This window comes from Alligator mississippiensis, chromosome 1 (assembly GCF_030867095.1).
Source record: "Alligator mississippiensis isolate rAllMis1 chromosome 1, rAllMis1, whole genome shotgun sequence".
Taxonomy (NCBI): Eukaryota; Metazoa; Chordata; order Crocodylia; family Alligatoridae; genus Alligator; species Alligator mississippiensis.
Window position 1 is genome coordinate 304,056,049 of NC_081824.1, and position 19,018 is coordinate 304,075,066.

A 19,018-nucleotide genomic window follows, 5' to 3' on the forward strand; every position below is an offset into this window, starting at 1 on the left:
AAAATAGTTCTTCCCTGACTTGAAGGCTTTGTGAGATGATACAGGAAGCCTGCTTCCACCCATCTTTCTCATTCAGAGTCATAGTGAATCGAGTGGTTTTTGTTTGTATGGTTAGACTGAAGGTTCTTTAATGGATTATTATTGTTGTATTACAGTACCTTTGTAGTTATCAAGAGATAGCTAGCAGTCTGAAGTTAGAAAACAGGATAGGTATGCAGCTGTATAGACTAACTAAAATAAATATACTCCAGATTTCCATGAACTGAAGTTCACTTCATCAGATGCTGTGAAAGGACGCACAGAAAGCAGAGTGCGAGACAGAGAAAGGAATTAGAATACAAAAGACGAAGGAGGGAGGAGAAAGAGATGGAGGGGGAGGGAGCAGTGCTAGGGGAGAAAAGCAAACGAGCAGTGAACCCATAGGAACAAAGTGGGTCACAAGAGGTAATCCAGGTAGAGACAGGAATCCATAGTCCCTGTTTAAACTATATTTAACACAGTTCAGTTTGTGGATGATTCTTATCTTGCAATTTCCTGTTCAAATTGGTTTTAATTTTTGGGGGTTTTTTGCCTGAGAAAATCAATCCTGTGGTCAGTGATGGAGTGTCCGGGTGGGGGAGGGGGTGAAGTGTTCTGCCACAGGCTTTTTACTCATAAGCAAAATTCATTTACACTAGGTAAGCAAAAAGATCTACCATTACCCAAAGACCTTACAGTCTAAGGATAAGAGATAACTAGATACAAGAGGACAAAAGTATCAGGACTCAGTAAAACTGTGGTCGCTGTGGCATAGCACATCAGCAGCGTAGCTATTACCAGATTTTTTTGCAGATGCTTGTTCACAGAGAGCTTCTCTCAAGTAAGAGGAAACAGCGTAGAAGAGCATACACAGGTGCTATTTTGAAAGTCTAAAAAGTGGACTGTGGGCACACCATACATTGGTTGGAGGTGAGAACTGATCTTTTAAAGCTGATAAAGGTGCAGTAACGTGAGGTTTAGGCTGAAGGGATTTGAAAATGAAGACAAGCAGCTTATGTTTGATGTAATAAAGAAGGAGGTATAAAGCCAGTTGGAGAAGTAGGTGACAGGAATCTAACTTTTTTCATGAGCTCTTCACAGTCCCTACAGCACCTTCTATCTACATTTTCTTGATATTATTCTTAGACGAAAGAGATTGCCATATGCCAGACCCGTAATGTACCAGAACACTGATCTTGGAGGATTTAAGTACCCAGTACTGATTAGAAAGTAAACCAAATGAAACCCAAGTGAGACAACTGTTTGAAGAGATATTACTAGCTTGGTTTCTAATACAAATTGTCAAGCAGCTTTTCTAGGCATAGGTGGATATAGTTCCAGTCTTATAGGTATAAGCCATGTGCAGTGTAATGTATACAATTAAAGCTGAAGAAAAGGATTTGGTTACAATATCATTAAGTCTGAAATAGCCACTGGTTGATATTGGGTACAGCAAAAGAAAAAGTAGTGGATTTATTCACTGCTCTGCACAATAAGTTTTGTCTAGTCCCAACACTTTGAGACTGCATTTAGAGATCTAGGATGTGGGCCTTGCTCTATACTTAAATTTCATGTTTATCTGTAACTCTAGATTAACAGATGCAGTATTTGTAGCACTGTATTTCTGTTGTATTACTGAGTAATTAAAGGATTTGTTGGAATACATACATGGAAGGGGCAAGGATTTTGTTATGGTGATTTTTTTTTTTATTGGACTCACTGCATGGCTGGAATAAAAGCTGTGGACACACGCACAAATGATCTGGGAGAATTACCGTAGATTTGTTCTCCTGATAGAAAAACTTACCTAAAGATAAAACAGACATTTGAATGCTGAGCCCCTGAAGAGCAGAAATCCTTCAGGGCTAACTCAGTGCAGCCAGGGGGCCCTGTGTTCACATCTCAGCATGGTCTCTCAATCTACCCAGAGAAAGAATAGCAGCAGTGCACAGGGCAACCCAGATTGGCTGACCCAGACTGATCAGTCAGCCTGTGTCTCTCTGCAGCACAACGTAGGATTGTGAAGGGGACATGTTTTGCTCCCTGCATGGTTGGAGTAGCAGAGTCGAACAAACAAGACACTACCTCGCTGGTTGGGATAGGAGCAAAGCACCTGGGATGCTGGAGGAATGTGGTGTGGCTTCTCTCAGAAGCAAACACATACAGACATTCATTCTTCCAGGAGAAACTCTCATGGGAGTGATTTAACCCTAGTTGTTTTCAGGTTAATACAAGAAATACACACAAGAATTATGAATGAAATCAGTGATGATAATAGCTTTGATGTTCTTTTATCTATCCAAGTAGGGTAAAGGACAAAATACACCATATAATTAAGTAGAGCTGGAAAAAATGAAAATAGAAATAGAAATTTTGCAGAATTTTAGCAAAGGAAACAGAAGGTGCTTTTGGAAAGAAAAAAAACTAATAATAAGGATTGCCAGTGGGATAGTGCATATATCGGCTTTTGATACTCCTTATATTTGTAGATAAGTGAACAATTTGAATAAGAATAAATGGTGTCAGATAGCCTCTTGTTATTTCAAATTTGGATGTATTGCTAATAATAACGAACAGTTGCAACCCAGGTAAATACTGTATTTACTTGAATCTAAAATGAGATTTCTTCCCCCAGTCAGCATGAGGAAAAAAGCCCCTTGATTTAGATTAACGCACAAAGTGGAAGGAGGCAGGGACAAGTGGGTGCTGCGGCTCTGAATCTGGCCCTGAGCCTGAGTCAGGGCCAGAGTCAGACCCAAAGCAACCTCCTGCCCCCTTCCACTTGCCCTGTGCAGCTTGGCTTTGTCTCAGGTTGGATTCCCTCCCAAGCACAGAATAACCTCTGCCCAGCCAGTCAGCAGTGCCGCCTCTGCTCCATGGCCTGCCAAGGGCTGTGCTTACACGTTCTGTGACCCAGCAGGCAACATAGCCGGAGCAGCATCTGATAGTAAGGCAGGGTGGGGGAGGCAGAGACTGTGGGGAGGCAGGGGGAAGGGATAGAGACCCAGGAGAGTGAGGGGAAAGAGGCAGAGATAGTGAGTGAGAGGGAAGGGACAGAAACTGGGGAGCTGGGAATGGGTGGTGCAGCTGGCAGGGAGCAGGAAGGCTTGAGCAGGAAGATGTGGCGGGGCAGAGAGCAAGGGGGCCTCCTGACCCCCTCCCCCCAGCCACTGCTTTCCCTGCTGTAGCAGTGTGGGGGGGAGGGAATTAAGGCAACTCCCAAATAATTAGATTTTATACCTGGAAAATTTGAAATATATATACGTTTTCGATATATAGAATCTAATCATTGGAGGGCCATCTTAGATTCCTGTAAATATGGTACTGTATATAGTAAAACTAGTAAATGGAAGTTTGAAGGAACAGTAAAGACAGGAGTCCAAAATGTAGAAGTCTATATTTTCATGAGAAATTTTCAAGCAGTGTTCCAGTCATAAAAAGATTTTATATCCCAGTCCTTCACAGCCCCACTGGCAAGCCTTTGTACCTGTGCAGGTTCTGCCCTTGTACTTTCTTTTTGTAGGATCAGAGTGTTGGAGATTAATATAAGGATACTGTCTCAGTGAATGCTTCAAAAGGTCTGAGTTTAGGGAGGGCAGGGAGATTATTTTTAAATAAAATTGATGATACTAGAGTGCCAGAACTAGAATCATTAGTACCCAAAATAATATCCAAACCCAGACAGGATAAGATCTTATTCATAGCTTCTTATTGGCTGAAACAATTTTGGCTGTCAGACTTCTTTCACATGTCCATTTATCCCTTATAGCCATCCCTCAGTATTCTCAAACATGATAGCCCAGAACCATGACCAGATGTTGCCCCCACACCTGTAGCTTATAGCCCCTAATATCCTGGACTTTGGTGGAGTACCTCTAAAAAATGTTATTCTTGACTGGTTCAAAAATCCTCAAACAGAAGAAACCATCTGCTAGGAAGACCTTTTCCCACTAATATAAATGGGTTTTTTTGTATATATTGATAGCCTAAAATGATCTGAATCCAGCTGAGGGTGTAGTACCATGATTCTCAACCACTATGCCACAAGATCATTTTAAGAGTGCCCTGGAGTGTTATGCAATATTTTCAGTGTAAGGTGTACAGACACCTACCTCTCATTCACAAGATAAACCTAGAGATTTCAAATACGAATCCATAACGTCAGAAACATTCTGACCTGTTGAGGTCTTTCTGAGTTCTTTGCAACAGAAGAATTGCCCTATAATTTTTCTCTAGTAAAAAAAAAAAAAAGAGCAACAGCTAAAAGCTGACATTTTCTGAGGGGTGCCTTGAGTCTAAGAAAGTTGGGAACCACTGGCCTGCTACCACAGATTCTAAACTATATATTGCATCATCTGCATCTGTAGTCCATCTTACTTAAGTATCTTCACATCACTGTTTTCTGTCATCTGATGTTACTAAGATTCCTTAAAGACCACCTGCATGTTTAACCACCTGATAGAGAGCCATTTCCATCATGAAATCTCAGCATCTTCCTAAAGCTCATGGAGCTTCCAGGCAGGCTGCCATCATGGAATGTCTGCAAGCTCCAAGCAGTTAAGTTCATACATTCCTACACACTCATACAGGAAGAAGGTGGTTCTGAAATTTCAGATACCTGAGTTTTACCTTAATCACCAACCTTCTTCCCAAAGCCATACTCAGTACTAGAAAAGAAGCAGGTACATCCCTTGTGTATTTCTAGAGCCTGTGTCCAGAACAGGACTGTTTTAATCTAAACTGTCTTTGTGGATGTATCTAGCACCTGAAAAGCCAAGCTATCTCATCACAAAGAAATATCAAGGTGATCTCATGAGATATCTCCACTGACTCTTTTTTTTTTTAGCGATAAATATCTCTCTGAATCTCATGGCATGTGTAACATCTTCAGCCTTCTTCACAAGTGCACTAGTATCTGATTTGTACAGCAACCGTGTGGCGCAGCTCACAGACTTCTGTTATACATTGCATTTTTGACATGGTATCTAAATTTGATGCCAGGCTTAGAGGAGAGAGAGACTCCAATCATTTGACTGCACCTGGCACTCCTCATTCTCATCATCCAAAGGGGGATACTGCTTTCCAGTAATCGATAGTGGAATCCATGCTGACACATACCCAAAGAAGAAAGTGCTGCTTTCCATACAGTGACTATAGTCCTTTGAGATTTTGTACTAAGTGCAGATCCCATAATCCTCCCTCTCTCCCACTTTTCATAGTCCTCAATAGTACAGGGTTTAAAATGCAGAGGAATTGAACAGGTTCTCAACCCAATCTTCATTCTTTTACATGGGAGCACAAGGAGGAGCAAGGCATATACAAGGCTCCAACAATAATTTATATATTTTCCCCCATACATGAGGCATGTGTGTTTATGAAGATGTGACTACAGTATCAAAAAGAATCACATGGAAGTTTTGACCATTCTTCAGCAGTTAAAATCATAAACTTTCATAGATACTAGATTTAATTTTTTTATTAGAAAATGTTTAAAATTATTGTTATTTTACAGGATTTTGTAGAGTTGGAAGTCAAAATCGGACCCCGCACATTGTAGCAAGTCTAAGACATGCAGTTATTCATATAGCGTACATTAGCTCAAGGTAAAAAGTTTAAGATGATGCTTTTGAGAGAAGAAAACTAGGACCTGTGCATGATAATCACATTGGTACAGAGTTCTGTGTTCGCAAAACACTCCTAGATGTTGGTGTTAGTATGTAGCATACAATTGCTGGGGTGGATAATATTCAAGGCATTAACGGGCCTTACAGAGATACAGTGTGTGAGACAGGGGGTGGGGATTCAGTCCATCTCCTTGGTCTCAATTCTGTCAGTTAATCTCAGCCAGTGGTCTTTATACTGGCAATGGTGTGTGATATGCTCAATGGAGATGTCCCAATGTACCATGGGATGGTATTGGATACAGTGAGGTGCCTCATCAGTTTCAAATAGCAGTGGGATACTCTGCAGACTTGCAGGATATGCATTGCTTGGGGCCCCGTTCTCCAAGTGCCTTGAGTATCAGCGCCTGCACCATCACATCAGAACTTCTTGGCCATCTAGGCTCCGATCCTGCCAAATCACTTTAGCCTGTGCTTAAGTGCTTTGATAGACCAATACATAGCAAGAGAAGAATGCTGCCTTTCAGGTTCTCTGCTATGTTTGGTCATAGGACAGTTGGAAGTGGTTGAAACAGAACATTTTTCTATCAGAAACTACCAAGTTCACGGAATTGAAACACTGACTTTTGACAGAGGCTAGGCAGGTTGACCAACCTATCTGCTTACCAGGTAACAATGTTTAAGGGTTTATCACAGCGTCCGGCCCATTGGAGCCCTGACCACAAATAGTGTCATACTTTTCCCGGGATTCATAGACCAGGCTTGTCCAACATGTGGCCCGCGGGCCACCATGCAACCCTCCAAGCTGTTTTCTGAGGCCCGAGGTGCTGCGACACTGTACTTTCATTTTGGGGGGGGGGGTAATACCGCTTCCTGTGAGGTCTTTGAATATGACTCGCCAGCCCACTGGGTGATAAAAAGTTCATGATCGAGCCCCACATTCAAAAAGGTTGGACACCCCTGGCTTACCTAGTTTCCTTCCAGCTCACACTTTCATCTTCCCATGCTCCTCAACACTCCACCTGGAAAGCTGCCAATGGCATTGCTACTCTTCGTCTCCCAGTTCTGAAGCAAATAACCAGGTTTGCGTCCTCTCAATCTAAAGAGCTGGGACTGAGAATTTTCAAAATCTTCTGGTTTTAGCAGTTATGAAACAGCGGTGCAAAAGTGTCCCTCCCACAAAAAGAAGGAGAAAAAAAGAAAATAAAATCCTATCCGACTTCTCATGGCACCTCAGAAAATGGAATTGTGTAGTTTTCACAGCATATAATTCATGTTTCCTCACAGCTCTGTTAATAGTGTAGATTTGTGGTCATTAACAGAGCCATAACAACAACAAAAAAGAAGGGGTGAGGGTAAATCTGTACCACAAAAATTGGGACCTGAAATTCTCTATTAGTCTAGTTCCTTCACCCATACAATTTTTGGCAAGTGTACTGGAAGACAAGATTCAGGTGTTTGAGTTAGTTGTGTATTTATTCTATTTTTTTTTTCAATTTAATAGACCTATAGAGGAGTTCTAGGTACCCCAATAATTAATCTTTCAACAGCATAATACATCTAGTAGAGTTTAAAAAATTTTAAATAGAAACAAATTAACTCACCTCAACTCATTGTCGCAGTGAATTTTGCTACAAAAATATTTCTTTCCATTCATTATCTCTGGAATAATATCTCAACTGTCTCCAAAAAGCCCATAAAAATGAGTAAAATTAGTTTTGAAAAAAATCAAAATAACAGCCCTTTCAGCAGTCAGTCTGCACTGTTGGAGAGATACAGGTTCCTGTTTTCCCACTGCTTAAACAAAGTTTGTAATACAAATAAAGGGTCCATCCACACCACCTTCAAAATATATACAGTCCTTTCTAAATGTCAGAGAAAGAGAATTTGACTCTTAATAGAGATAGGTGCACCAACGCAAATAAAATCAAAACACTAGCCTTCAAAAATTCATGCAACTCTCAACCAATATTTAGAGATCTGAGAAACCTGAAATAAGCATATTTGTTTGTAATTTTATGAGCCTTAGTTTTCTAGTTTTGCCAAAAGGGAATGAGTATGATTTGTTTCCATAATAGTTTGCTTCTCTTGGCACCAAGAATTAAACTTTTGAGAGATCTTTGTTCTCCAGAGAATTCTTACCAAATTTGCATACCAGGAAGGTTTAGATAAGTTTGTACAAGCATCTTCATGTCATTAACTCTCACTTTCTCTGATATAATAATAATATTCTCAAATCTGGAACTTTCAGATATCAGGAAATTATTGATATACCAAGTCTGGAAATATTAAAAAGTAAAATCTTGCACTTATCTTGAAGGGTCCTAAAGATCCCTACAAAATAAAATGTAAAAAACATAGTTAACAGTCTCAAATGAATCCTTACACTATTCCCTTGAATGTAAAACAGGTGTCAGCACCCCAACACATGTGCCATAGCATGACACCAAGGCCATTTTGCTCGGAATGCCACAGTCGGCCTGGGCTCTGGGCAGCTGCCACCGACCATATAGCCTGGGCTACTCACAGCAGGTAGCCAGGAGGCTATAGTATAAGCCCTGCTGCAAGCAGTACAGGTCTGTGGCAGGCAGCAGCTACCCAGAGCCTGGGCTGGCTGTGTCAGGCAGGCATGCCTCCGCTGTGTCAGGCAGACTGTACACCTGCTGTCCCCAGCCCCTTCCTGGCTGTGCACCCCAAGGTGCAGCCACCACCACTGTAGAGCCGGCCCAAGGCTCTGGAGCCCAGTACAGCTGTTTGCAGCCTCCTGGCTGCCTGCCACAGCCAACCCGGGCTCTGAGCAACTGCAGCAGGCGGCAGGCAGGCTGCAAACAGCTACACCGGGGTCCGGAGCCCCAGCACTGACTCCGTGGTGGTGGTGGTGGCAGTTGCACGTGCAACCTGGGGCCCACGGCAGGGAAGGGGCCAGGGCTGTGCAACCTTAGCCCTTTCCCCAGTGTCTGCTTGGGCATTTCACAGCTCCTCCACCATTTGCGTCCGGCATGCCAAGTCAAAGTGCAAATTGAGGCTGGGGTGTTTTTGGCACTCTGGTCAAAATGTTGCCAACCCCTGGTATAAAAGAAACTAGAAAGAAAATCTTGGGTAAAACTGTATTTAATGTGATAGGAGATACTTTACACTAACTTTGCTATCCTATACTGTGTCCCCTGCGCTCAGAAATGTTTACATAGTAGATTTTGTATGGTCTAATCTGAACGATCCCAGTTTTTCCTGGATATGTGTAAGAGGAAAAGGTAAAGTAATTGAGCTTCATGTCAGTGAAGAAGAGTGGGGGGTTGGTTTGGTTTTGTCTAGAATTAACTAGTACAGGTATTTCAGATTGCAGAGGAGATTACAGAAGCATTTTAGAGAGAGAAGAAATGATACAAACTCTTTGTTATAAAAGCTTTATATCCCCAAAAGCACAACCCTTTATTAAATTGTAATATCCTTTATAAATTCAGACACTATATCCATTTCATATTTTCATGACAGAGCTCTGAGAAGCAGAATAAATGGATATATTGAGCAGGTTTTAGTAAAATATAGAATGATAAAGCAAATGCCTATGATTGAGAATTTGTTAATCAGAGATCATTTAGCAATTTTTTCATTTCCTGGTTTACAATTCAATTTCCTGTGCTCTTACTCTTTCTTACTTCTCCCCTTACCAACAAACAGCTGAGTAATGGGTCAAATTTTCCGGTACTTGCAGCAAATGGTAGAAAAATAAGACATAGATGGTTAGATGCAGCAGATCCTATGTGAGCATTCTAAATTTAAAAAATATCAATCCTTATTGGTATCCCATTGAAAAGAATATACCAAAGACACGATAAAATCAGGAATGTGCCCTTAAACTGTTGTTTGTGAAGAAATGAAGATATATACTGAGCTATTGCTAAATAATCCACAGCGCATTCAATAAGTTCTATAGTAGAGACTTGTTTAAAGTTCCTGTTTCATTCGGTTGTACAAAATGAAGTGAAAGTTTCCTGTTCCAAAGGTTAGTTTACCATGAGTCTTTGCTGTATTGATTTCTTTTTCTGTTTATGTGCCTGTAGGAGCAGTCTCACAGGTGCTGGACAGCCTGGAGGAAATTCACGCGCTTACAGATTGCAGTGAAAAAGACTTAGATTTTCTACACAGTGTTTTCCAGGATCAGCATCTGCACACTCTACTAGATGTAAGTTCTTTTATAGTAGATGATTTGAATATATTTTCATAATTAATAACTAAATATTTCTGCTTATTATGTATTTTTAAATCACTGTACAATATTCACTGCTTTTCTGCATACTGCTTGCTTTTTGTTTGGTTATAAATAAGAAAATATATAAATGCAATAACTGATAAATGTAACATCAGACAAGTATGATGACATCAAAATATAACAATTACCATGGGTGCGTGTAGAGGGTTTTAGAAATCTGACGTTGCACAAGACTTAATCACATGGAAGTGATTAATGTCTTGGCTTGTAAATTTACACATTGAACTAATTATCTCTATCTACTAAAATACTGTAATTCAACAGGATAGACTTATTTCTTTTGTTGATGTGTGGTTTATTGTTATGCAAGATCTATGTTATGAAAATTCTAAAAGGTATAGATTAAATTCCTCTATTTTAAATGAAGTATTCTTAGATCATTTTGTCCCAATCTTACAATGAGGAAGTAAAGCTTTTTTTTGCATAAAAACTATGATGAGTCTGTTGTTTGAAGCATACACAAGCAAGGCAGGTGAGAGGCTTGAAACTCAAAGGAAAACTGCAGTTTTTTGAAAGCCAGAACGTATTGGCAACCTAGTACAAAGACATAGAGGCTCGTGCGAATGTTTTAGTCTTAAAGTGCCCTTTTCGAGCAACACTAGTTTGTATATAGAGATTGGTTCCCCCAGACCTGTGTGAAGTCCAGAATGTGTGAGAGTTACAAAAGCTAGAGATAGACATCACCAATTGAAGCAGATGAGCTGTGGTGCAACATTTTTGCAGCACAGCTAATCCATTTAACTGAGTAAAACATGTCACCCCTTGTCCCAACCTTGATGGTGCAGGACAAGGGGCAGTGTGATCTCCAGAGGCAGTTTGGGTGAATGGGTAAACTCACCTAGAACTATCCCTGAATATCACATCCCATTAAAGGCAGGACAGCAGGAAATGTTTCACCCAGTGAAGCAATTTTTCCTTTGATGTGGCACAACAAAGTGTAGGGATATCTATTTGCTCACTATTTGTACTGCTATAAAAAAATTTGTGGTAGCACAAATGAGATGTCAGTTGAGATCTGTTTCCCCCTGTAGAACTAAAAACCACCTGCTAAACTCCAGACTTCTCTTACTTAGGTTGCCACAGGCAGACTGAGCATCATTGTAGGCTTATTTCCTTCCACTGGCATTCAATGTCAGAACTATTCCTGAAATCCACGTAGATGGTGTATGGTTGTTGGTTGTAGCCATGTTGGTCTAAGGACATAGGTAGCAAGGTTCTTTGGGTAGATGTGATATCTTTTATTAGACCAACTAAATAGCTAAATAGATAGATGGTGTATGACGTTAGCGATGCGAACAACACATGGGAACCCAAAATAAATAGAGATGTGCCTTCCTCAGTTTTGATTCTGGGATATATGAATATTTAATTATAAAGACAGTGGGTTGGTTTTGGGTCAGATTCTCATTCTCTGAAGTAATTTACCCAACAGAATGAAAACTGGCCAGAGAAGAAAACGCAAAGAAACACAGGGGGTTAGTCTGCAGCCTCAGGGCTCTCACCAGCTGCTGCTCTCCCTATCACTCCAGCTGCTGCAATAGCCAGGATCTCCACTTCCTGTACTGACCCCAGGTGGCAGTGTGGTATGGCACAGCATGCAGTTCTGGGGGAGCCTGCGGCCAGTGAGGTGGCAAGGGAGCAGTATGTACAATGCAAAGTAGTGGGGGGAACCTGTGCACACAATGTGGGAAGGTGCCCTGAGCTCACACTGTTGCAGCCTGCCCTGTGTGCTGCCCTTGCTAATACAGTCCATGTGGGGTGCAGTTACCAGCTACTTAGAAATTGGATGGCCTTGGTCTAGGTCAGGCTTGTCCAACATATGGCCCACAGGCCACCATGCAGCCCACCAAGGCATTTTCTGTGGCCCACGGTACTGTGACGGGAAACCCCTTGTCCCTCCCCCAGCCCCTCAGCAGCTTCCTAATGGCTGCTGAAGGGCTGGGGAAGGGACAAGGTTGCCACACGCACTGCGTCAGCACGGCCCGGCTGGACCCCTCCCCAGCCGGGGGCGGTGCTGGCTGCGGCTGCTGAGCAGCCCCGCCCGCCCTCCCACCCCGAGGAGCCGGTGCCCGCCTGGGCGGCCGCAGCCAGTGCCTCAGGCTTGGGGCAGATGCAGGACAGAGCCTTCATGTAAGAACTTTGCCGCTGGGTGGCGGAGGAGCGGCTCCACTCACGGGCCCAGGACACGCCGGTCACTGGCAGGGAGGATGCGCATCTGGGAGCACCCAGGCTCCTGCCCCCACCTCCCTGCCCTGACACGTGCCCATGCCCTGCGCTGCCAGAGCTGCCCCATATGGGAGGCCAAGCAGCGGCTGCTGGCACTGCTGGCCCGCACCTGCCTCCTCACCCACCCGCTTCAAGCCAGCCCTGCTGCCCTGCCCTGCCCTGCCCTGCCCTGCCTCACCCCGCAGCAAGGCGGCACCTGCTCCCCCGGCCAGTCTCCCCCCCAGGCACTGCAGCGCTCTGAGCCTGCCTGCTCATGCGCGAGGCCCCGAGTCTCGAGGGAGCCGCTTCTCGTGTGCTGCTGGGGACGAGAGGTGGCGTGGGCACACGCGGCCAACAGGGCAGTGAGGTGGGCAGCGGCAGAGCGGAGGGCGCCTTTCCCGCACATCCCAGGGAGGCTGTGGCCGGGAGGACAAGGAGGAGCCCAGACTGGGGCTCCCGCATGTGGCAGCAGCTCTCCCTGTCCCGCTCCGCTCCGTGCCTGGCTGCAGCTGTGCCCAACTGAGCCGCAGATCTCTCTCGCAGCCTCTCAGATGCACTGAGGAGCCCCTGCTCCCTCCTCCCTCCCCTCCCGCCTGCCCCTTGCAAGGCAGTGAGCGGCGGAGGCTGCAAAGTACCACACAGGTGTCTCCCACCAAGACGCATCCCTCCACCTTTGATTAGTTTCTACTCTGGCTGATATCTTTTCCACATTTGATCTGTCGATTTGCATTATACTTATTTCATTATGCAACAGTGTTTATTTTAGTCAAGTGTTTGGTATTATTTCATTGTTGCTTTTATATTGTTTTTATTTTGGATTTTAAACCACATTTCCAGGCCCATTTCATTTTCACTTCCTGCAACTTCATTGGTGTCAAAGGTCACATGACATCACTTCCTGATGTGATACTGCTTCCTGTGAGATCTTTGAATATGGCTCGCCAGCCCACTGGGTGATAAAAAGTTCGTGATCCGGCCCCACATTCAAAAAGGTTGGACATCCCTGGTCTGAGTGAAGACATTCTTCACCCTTCCTTTAAAGCTGCGTCATTCTGCAGCCACAAAAGGAAGATTCATAGGGTCTGAGAGAGCCTGCCTGCACTCAAGTAATGAGGGCATTCATAGGGAGGGTTTGGGGTTCCAGTCTTCACTCCAAGCACTGTTTATTCATTCAACATTACATAATCATTGGATAAATAGATAACCGATGGCAAAAGCATCTAACATGAATAGGCAGGGGTTTGTGGATGCTCAGTTGCATTCTAGGTGATTACATTCCACCTAGCGTTGTATGTTGTGTGGTTTTTGGATCTGGACTATGGTGTTTTGGAATAAACCCTGTGAAATGCAACATTTGCATTCTGTTCCATGTACACTGTCTTTATTACTTTAGTATCTGAAAGTATCTTTACATGACATGACTATAACTTGTTCTCTCAACCTTTCCCCTTGGGGAGAATTATGCTTGCAGGAGATTAGGGGCTTTTGGGTAGATTTTCTTATTCCAGTCACCTAGGAACACATTAATGACTAGCCAAATAGTACAAAACTTACATCCAGGGAGGCATCCGAGTAAAATTCGTGTATCTGAGGACACCCTTTCTTTCATATGACTGAAATGCTGACCTATTAATACTTAGAGCAAAAAGTTCAGATATCTAGGTCCTCTTTTATCTTGGCTGTTATGCTGAGGAAATGAAAGAATTGAGTGGCTCTGTTACTGAATCCTGTTGGCAAAACATTCATGTGGGCACAGCTCTTTTACTTGAGAATGTCTAGAGGTCCAGCAACATTAATTGTGCCACAGGTAAGAAATTCTTGACTCCCTGTACTTTTGCACAGGTTTGCTCTGTTTACATACCGTTTGGTGGCAAAGGCAGGAAGCCTTTCTTGGCAGTAATATCCAGCAGTGTAGCAGATAAATCTGAGCTGTACTGCAACCATTCCGTTTTGAACAAAAGAACACCAGACTGGTGGGCTAAATTAATCTGACACGGTCCCTGTAATCTGTGAAGCGACACCACAGTGCTGTGAGTGTGCTGTGGACTTGACATCCAATTTTATGAAGGCCAAACTGTTCTCAGACTACTTTTCATCAATCAAAGATTATTCTTCATAGAGACGAAAAGCTTTGTAGGATTGAGCCATTACTTAAAATTAGTAACAACTTTTTTTTTTTTAACCAGCACTTCAGAGGCCAAGTGTAGCCATGGGAAAATGATCTGATGTTGCACTGCTTCATAAATCATCAACAGAATAGTAAACTAACTTCCAGTTGTTTATGCTAGGACTTCACAAGCGTAACTAAGCTTAGAATTCAGCCCACATCTTTTCTTTTTTAAACTGACAGCATACGGGGCGAGCCCAGGGGAGGTTCAGCGTTGCACCCCCCTTTGGCTGTGTGCTGCATGTGCAGTGTATGGCTAGCACCAGCGACCAGCATTTCCACCACTGCACATTCCTGTCGCTAATTTGGGGGGGGGCGGGGGAGCAAACATTGAGCTCTCTTAATCAGAGAGGTCACTGGCATCCAGGATCAAAGCAAGAGATCATGGCCACACCACTGCCATAATCCTAGATCCACCCATGCTAGTGCATGGACCAAAATATGCCTAATTCATGCTAGAGGAATTTTCACCCACTAGTGCCAAGATGGAGAAGAGTTTTCTTTATGCTGCCATTACATGCCTTCTCCAACCTTTGATCTTTTTGCTGTTGGATTGACTTTTGTATTGTAGCCCCACGCAGATGGAGGTATTTGCAATAACAGCAAATTGTAAGACAGCAGAATAATAGTAAAACCATCAGTAGAATATCCTGCAATTTTAAAGTCTTTCTCCTGTAAAGGTATAGCAAGCTTTGTTATGAGCTTAGAGTTTTATTGCATAACTTCACTGGCTCTGAATAAATGATGATTCTAATTTATCTATCACAAATGAGTTTTAGTGAGTGCTTTAATATATACTAACTCATTATGGGCAGATAAATTATACCACTAGCTAATTAATTTAGCCTGTAGATTTTTTTTTTCCAGACAAATTATTTTAAAGCTGTGTCTTATATTTTAGTTATTCTGCCATTCATATGTTTTTTGACACTGAGGCTAAAATTATTTATCCTGAGGCTACTGAATTTATTGATTCATTTATCATAAGGCCAGAAAGGAGCCATTCTGTTCATGTAAGCTGACCTGCATAGTTCAGGGCAAAAAATTTTCACTCGGTAATGCCTTCATTAAGCACAGAATTACTGGTTAAATTGTAAATTATCTTTTAGGGAGACAGCCAGTCATGATTTAAACAATTTTAAATGAAGAATCCACCATTCCAGTTGAAAGGAATGATCCCTGGTTTACTTTTAAGAATTTAAATTTGTTTCTAGTTTGAGTTCATCTAGTTACAGTTTCAGGACACTGAATCTTTTTACATTGCTTAATGCAATACAGGGAGGCTGCATGTTGAAATAAGACTGGTATAAATACCTCTGTAGAAGAGATTTATGACTTTTTGTGCTAAATTAACAATCTCTGTTTTATCAGAAATATTTTGCCTGTGTGTAGGTATTTAGAAACCATGATAAGGTCACCTGATAACTTATCTTGGATAAATTAACTAAAATTAGTTTTTTTAGCGTCTCAATGGATGGCAGGTTTTCAGACCTTGGATCATTCTTGTTCCTATTTCTGAAATAGTTTTAATTTTTCAGTGCTTTTTTCGGAAGTGCAACTGCCAGAACTGGGCACGTTGTTCTAGTAACAGTCTAACCAGTGCTGTGGATGATCTTTTTATGTAAGAAAGAACATAAAGCGGTCATAGACATCTTGTCTCAGCAATTCTTTTGAAAGTCTTGGTCATTCTTTTAATGAGACAGAAAGCAGCATGAATGAGAAAAGCAGTTTAATGTTTTACTAGAATATGTTAAATGAGAGAGAAAAAGACCCTTTAAATCTGAAATCTTTCCAAAGGCATGCTTACTTGAGTTACGAAAAATAAAATCTGTAAAACACCCAACTGTCAGAAAATATATGCTTAAAAATATTGACATAGCACAAAGCAGATTATTTTAAGAAGCTTTTATTTCAGCAAATTAGATTATGCATTTTGTTTGTTCACCATTGATAAAGTGCCAGCTTGCTCAGAGAAAGTTAAATTTGTTCTTGTATTCCTACTCTTTCTCAAGAGTTGTCCTTATTTTTAGAATAAGCATGTGATGTATCATTCCCTCTGCTGCAATCTCTTCCTTCACTTCTAAGCTAAATCTTCTCTAAAGGCAAAAGAGGAAGGATCTCTGTACAAAAGGAACGCAAGTCATCCCTTTCTTTTTACTTTCTCAAATAATACAGATCAGAAATCAAATGGGAGTTTCTTCAACAGTTATTAGAGTAAGCCAAATATATGCAGGATACCTCTTCAGGTCAGTAGCCAAGGGGGTTTCCTGCCATTACACTGATTTGAATTAATTTAAGTAGATCTATTTAAAACGTTGCATTATGAAATGTTCTTCCTGCTACAATGAGAAGGCCATCCCCTTACACTGGTCAAAGACTAAGGTGCTGGCTAATCCTGCTAAATGGTAGGATGCATGTTATTGCACATTTTTTTCTATGACTGTAGCCTGTTGGTTGTGTTTATATTTTTCCTAGAATAAAATCTTTATATTTTACCGACACTTCAGAAAACATGTTCATCGTTATCAAATCTAGTTTTCTCTTCATTTTTGTATGTTGTTTTTAACAAGGTCAGAATCTAAATTATGCATTGTTATGTTGTGGTATGAACAAATGCTATGGGCTGGTATGGTATAAGCTACTGTGAGAGCAGCATTCAACTTGTTTTGCTTACTAAGTAAATTTCTGAAAAACTCAAACACAGCTATATCCTCTGTGAGCTAAAAGATCAAATTCAAATTCATATGAATGACATGTACTACCCCAGTCGTGGTGTAACTGTGCTAGAATGATTTCAACATTGCTTTTGTGGATAGATTTTTGCCTAGAGTTTATAGGAAAAATTATTCTTGGGTAAGTTTTTTTTTCATAATGACCTTTCTGCTTGTATGCATGCTAGAAGATGTTTAATTTAGCTCTTGTTTCTCAGAGATGGTGCATTACCAATTGAAAACAAGAAAAACAAAATGCATATTTTAATACAGGTTTTGGTTGTAGAGAAAAGTGGCTAACACTTTACTTCAGTATATTTTGCTCATGTAGGGCCTGTCCCTATCAATGCATCTTCCTGAAACAGGCCTTTAGAACAATATCTAATATGTGGTTGTTTGTAATTGTACAAAATGACAATAAATAGTAACAAATACTTTTTGATGTTTAAAAAAATTAGTTTATTACAGAAGTACTAATATATTTATAGTTAGAAATGAGTTATAAAAGGTCCTCTTAAAGCAGGGGTGGGCAAAATACAGCCCGTAGGCCAGATTGGGCCTGCCAACTGACTGGATCCAGCCCACGGCTGCCTTCACAGCACTACACATGGGACTGAACCCTACTCACTCCCATCGGGGCAGCCCACACCACACTCCCGCCAGCGCCCACTGGCCCGGGCTCCAACCAGCATACACAGCTTCCAATGGGTCTGTTTCTAGTACGGCTGCAGCTGGCTGAGTCCTGCTCTGCTCCTCTCGCCTCCAGTGGTGGCTCCTGTCCTTGCTGCGCTACTGTGGGAGGGCAGGTGGGCAGGCAGGGTGGGAAGCTTCAGCTGGGCAGCTCCTGTCCCAGGTGCAGGGCTCCAGCTCCTGGCTGCCTTCTACCCACTTCAGCCGCAGGTGACTGCTCATTGTGCCAGGCAGACAGAGCGGGTGGTAGATAGATGGGAGCTGGAGCCAGAGCCCCACGTGCTAGGGCAGGAGCTGCCCGATTGAAGCTTCCCCCCCACACCTGCCCACCTACCCTCCCAGAGCAGCACAGCAGGGGCAGGAAGAGGAACCGCCACTGGAGGTGAGGGGAGCAGAGCAGCACCTGGACAGCTGCAGCCGCACTGGGAACAGCCCCACCAGATGCTATGCACTGGCCAGGGCCAGGCCTGGGCCAGCGGGTGCAGGCAGAAACGTGGCATGGGCTGCCCCAGGCAGGGTTCAGCCCCAATGCAAGTGTCATGGGGACAGCCTTGGGCCACACTGCCTGGCTGAGCTCTGCTTCACGTGGCCCCTGCCTCCCCTTCCCTCCCCTCACCTGTGGCTGGCTCCTGGGACCTAGCATCCAGGCAGAGCACCCATACACATGCATGAACCCCCCACACACCACACTCTCCCCCCTGTAATATGCATGGGCCCTAGCCCCGAGTTGTCACTGCCCTGTGACCCAGCCCCATGATTCTGACCTCGCCTGCCCATCCCATTCCCGAACGCTGCTCCCCTCCTGCCCAAAACCCCATTGAGTGTTTTGTTGCATTGTTGTGGGGGCAGGGACAGGGAGGTGCTGACCCAGCCTGCGATGGTTCATCAAAACTCGCTATGTGGCCCTCAGGCCCAAATAATTGCCCACCCCTATCTTAAAGCCACTATGTTAGAAAACTATTTATTGTTGTTTTAAGTACTTTTTTTAATAGAACAGGTTTAAATTGAACTGTGCCGATTTTATTGCACATCCCTTCCCACCTCTTTTGGAAATGTGATGATCAGAATTATGATGAATCATGCAGCACATTCCTGCATGTGACTCAAACAGATTTTCCTTTTTTTATGCCTATATAAAGCTTTATGGACTGAATCATTCTGATATCCAATTTAGGTCATAATGAACTTAATAAAGTTAAGTAAAATGTACCAATAATTTTAAGGAAAAGCAGAGTCCAATTTAATGTAGTGAAACAGCTTTTTATTCCCACAGGTATATTTTTACAGACTTTATGAAAAATGTTGATGATTTTTTTTTTTTACTCACTGTTTTGAG

General features: G+C 42.6%; 1 protein-coding gene across 17 annotated transcripts in view; it reads left to right on the top strand.

Annotated features, from left to right (window-relative positions):
• The window catches only part of CASK (calcium/calmodulin dependent serine protein kinase), a 419,258-nt gene that overhangs the window by 299,798 nt on the left and 100,442 nt on the right, over nucleotides 1–19,018 (top strand). For all 17 annotated transcript variants that reach the window (XM_019487242.2, XM_019487243.2, XM_019487245.2 and 14 more), the window contains one exon: nucleotides 9,701–9,822. In XM_019487242.2, the coding sequence (XP_019342787.1) occupies nucleotides 9,701–9,822 (122 nt within the window). The remainder of the gene's footprint in view (nucleotides 1–9,700; nucleotides 9,823–19,018) is intronic.